At 43.9% G+C, this 4,055-nt stretch overlaps 1 protein-coding gene across 1 annotated transcript; it reads right to left on the bottom strand.

Annotated features, from left to right (window-relative positions):
* LOC118855161 (olfactory receptor 10W1) lies at positions 1-951 on the bottom strand. Its single transcript, XM_036765256.1, has one exon. It carries the CDS (start codon positions 949-951, stop codon positions 1-3), a length of 951 nt encoding a protein of 316 aa, XP_036621151.1.
* Between the last annotated feature and the right edge of the window lie 3,104 nt (positions 952-4,055).

Below are 4,055 nucleotides of genomic sequence, written 5' to 3'. Positions count from 1 at the left end.
CTAAGGGCAGCTTTTCTTGGAGAACACGTTTCTTGTGAGTACTCTTCTCAGGGCCTCCTTTACCTCACTGTTCCTTAGGGTGTAGATCAGGGGGTTGAGAAGAGGAGTACCTAGTGTGTATACCAGTGAAAGCAACTGGTCCTGCTTTGGCGAATAGCTGGAGTTTGGCCGAAGGTACATGAACATACAACAGCCATACTGTAGCAAGACCACCATGAGGTGGGAGGAGCAGGTAGAGAAGGCACGCCGGCGGCCTGATGTTGAGTGGATACCCACTATGGTAATAGTAATGAGGGCATAGGATATAGAAATGAGGAGGAAGGGGAAGGCAATGGCCAGTGTGCCTGCCACAAGCACTGAAAGCTCATGAAGGCGGCTATGGGTGCAGGTCAGGTGCATCACAGGGGGCACATCACAAAAGAAGTGCTCAATGCCTCTGGAATGGCAAAAAGGCAAGTGGAAGATGAAGACCACCAGCTGCAGGGATAGGATGAAGCCTATGGCCATGGAGGCCACCACCAGGTTGACACAGAACTTTTGAGTCATGATCAGGGGATACTGTAGGGGATAGCGGATTGCCACATAGCGGTCATAAGCCATAACAGCCAATAGGAAGCAGTCAGTACTACCAAGCCCAATGAAGAATAGCATCTGGGTGGCACAACCCAGAAATGTGATGGTCTTATCCTTCTTCATGGTGTTCACCAGGATGTGGGGTACCACTGTTGCAGTGTACCAGATCTCCACAATAGAGAGGTTTCCTAGTAGATAGTACATAGGTGTGTGGAGGCGGGCTTCTGTCTGAATGGCAGCTACAATAAGGATGTTTCCTGTGAGGATCATGGTGTAGACCAGACTGATCCCCAAGAAAACCAAGACCTGGAGCTCTGGGTGTGTAGGATAAGCTAGGAATACAAACTCTGTTGATAATGATTGATTCACCCAAGTCATTGAGGTACTGAGGTCCCCTGTATGGCAAGAGATAAAAGGATAGAAGGAAGAATCAATCTGTGAATACACATATTCACACACACACACATCCCTATATAGGGATATTTTACCCATCACATCTGTAGGTCTGCTCTAATTAGAGCTTGAGATTGGGAGAGTATAGTGTAGTGGAAAGAGTGCTAGATGTGGATACAGGACTGGGGGCTGAAATCTGGCCTATAAAATATTAGTTTTGTGATCCTAAGCCAAGCATTTAGCATCTCTGAGCCTGTTTTTTTTCAGAGATAAACACACCTTTAATTTTAATCTGCATTATTCTTTTCTGTTTTTTTTTTCAGTTTTCAGAGGAAGATATTAAAGATATCTATGGGAATATGAAAAGTGCTCTAAATCACTATTGACTAGAGAAACGCAAATCAAAACAACTCTTAGGTACCACATCTCTCCTGTCAGATTGGCTAACATAACAAAACAGGAGAAATGATAAATGCTGGAGAGGATGTGGGAAAATTCGAACACTGTTACATTGTTGGTGGAGTTGTGAACTAATCCAGCCATTCTGGAGAGCAATTTGGAACTATGCCCAAAGGACTATAAAAACATTCATACTGGGGAGAGGATTCTGGGAAGATGGCACAGTAGGTCAGAAAATTCTAAGCTCTCAAGATTTTCCCCCACAAAGGAGTTAAAATAGCACCTTAGGGCAAACAAAGTGGGGTGGAGACAAAGAAGAATAGGGGCACAACCAGGATCTTCCAGGGACAGTCTGAGAAGAGCTGAAGAAGAATCCCAGGAATGGGTTTGGTCCCAGAAAGGAGTAAACACCTCCAGGCTAGGTTCCATTTTAACAACAAGCAGCAAGCCCTGGGGTTAGTTGGTTTGAGAGGCTGCCTCGGCCCCAGCCACTGGAACTTTTTATTCCAGGATAGTGAGGGGAGTCATGCCTTTGAGCCCAGCAAGATTGTGGGAATCTCTCCTGACAGGAACGCCAGACCCAGCTGTGCTGTGAAGAGCAGTGGGGGCAAGAAGGAACCAACACACGCCTGGTGAGTGCAGAAGCAGTGGGGCAGAAAGCCCTTGGCTGTGGGCACTTACAGGAGGTTGGAGGTTTGGCTTTGGTTCCAGGCTAGAGGGAGCTGAAGGTCTGGGGCAAGAAGCACCGTTTCCCATAACCCAGGGCTAGAGGGGATTTTAAAAAAATCAAGTTATTACCACAAAAAAAAGCATAGGCAAAGGAGAAAGAATCCAACCTTAGAAACCTATTATGGGAATAGAGACAACCAGGGTTCATTTTCAGAGGAGGACATTGAAGTAAAGAAATCCCCAAAGAGTAATGTTAAATGGACACTTACCCAAAAAGAATTTATGTAAGATCTTAAAAAAGACTTTAAAAATCAAATGACAGAGATGGAGGAAAAACTAAAAAAAATCCAAGAAAAACAAGAAGGTTATGAAAGCAAAATCAACCAATTAGAAAAGGAGATCCAGAATCTCAAGGAGGAAAATGACACCTTGAAAATTAGAATTGGGCAAAGTGAAGCCAGTGAAATTATACAAGATCAGGAAATAATTAACCAAAACATGAATAGTGAAAAAATAGAAGAGAAAGTAAAACACCTTATAAGAAAAACAACAGATTTGGAGAATAGATCAAGAAGAGAAAACATAAAAATAATTGGAGTAACTGAAAGTTTTGATCAAAAAAGAATCTTGATACAACAATACAAGAAATAATTAAAGAAAATTATCCTGAAGCATTAGAACAAGACAGGAAGTAGAAATAGAAAAAAAATCCATCGAACACCACTTAAAAGAGATCATATGAGAAAAACTCATAGGAATATCATAGTCAAATTCTGAAATTCCCAAATCAAGGATAAACTAGTAAAAGCATAAAGATTAAAACAATTTAAATATGAGGGTGCCACAATTAGAATTACACAAGACCTAGCAGCAGAGATATTAAAGGACCACAGGTATCGGAACACAATATATCAAAGAACAAAAGACAGGGCTCCAACCAAAAATATCATACCCTTCAAATTTCAGTATTATTTGGAATGAAAAAATGGACATTTGACAAACCCCCAGACTTTCCAGACTTTGTTAAAAAAATCCTCAACTTAATAGAAGATTCAACATGCAAGAACTAAGAGACACATAAGGTACATACCAAAGACTGACTATAAAGGATTTACAAGAACAGACTGCTTACCTTTTTATATAACATAAAATGTAACACGTAGGGGAGGGATCCTTAGACAGGGGAAGGTAAGTAATAGAAGGGCAGGATGGTTGGTGGAAGAGGGGGGTAGGCAAGTAATAGGAAAGCAACATAGCAGGTAGAAGTAAAGTAGAGGGGGCGGAGCCAAGATGGCAGCAGGAAAGCAGGGACTTGCTTAAGCTCCACCCCAAATCCCTCAAAACACCTGTAAAAATGGCTCTGAACTAACTCTAGAGCTGCAGAACCCACGAAATAGCAGAGGGAAAGAGATCTCCAGCCCAGGAGAGCCTGGATGGTTGCTGGGAAGGGTCTATCACATGGTGCTGGGAGTGGAGGGTAGCCCAGTTTGGGCCACACGAGGACAGACCAGACCTGGAGTCAGCCAGCCAGAAGAGGCCTTGGACCCATGAATCATTGAGATGTGGCAGTTACCAGACTTCTCAACCCACAAATGCAAAAGAGCAGGTTAGGGGGAAACTGCGGAATCCAGTTCAGAGTGGTTCTGCTGCCAGCTCTGGGGGTGGAGGAGGACATGCAGCCATGGTGGTAGCAGCAGCAGGAAGCTCCTGAGGCTGCCTCCAGAGTGTTAGTGTCAGCGGCTTCCTGACTCCCTGGGCCAAACTGCGGGAGGAATCTAGCAGCAGATCACAGTGGGAATGCAAGGAATGCTTTGTGGGCACAAAGGCAAATTCTCTTGTGCCCTGCTTGGATCTGAATTGCAGTCCTAGTTGGAGGTTCTTGGGTGAGGAGGAGCACTGCTGTGACAAAGCCTGGGGTGATGGTGGAGTAGAAGTAGCTCTGAAAACAGCAGTGCTTGGACCCTAAAGCTTGGGACAAAATACTCTCTACTCTACAAGCAGTCATACACTGACAAAAAGCT

The sequence above is a fragment of the Trichosurus vulpecula genome, chromosome 6 (assembly GCF_011100635.1).
Source record: "Trichosurus vulpecula isolate mTriVul1 chromosome 6, mTriVul1.pri, whole genome shotgun sequence".
Taxonomy (NCBI): Eukaryota; Metazoa; Chordata; class Mammalia; order Diprotodontia; family Phalangeridae; genus Trichosurus; species Trichosurus vulpecula.
The sequence above is the reverse complement of the archived record's forward strand: the minus strand, read 5'-3'. Positions and strand labels throughout refer to the sequence as shown.

Bases quoted from the DNA above. Each gene is read 5' to 3' on its own strand.
- LOC118855161 (XM_036765256.1), bottom strand. From the start codon at position 951: ATGACTTGGGTGAATCAATCATTATCAACAGAGTTTGTATTCCTAGCT.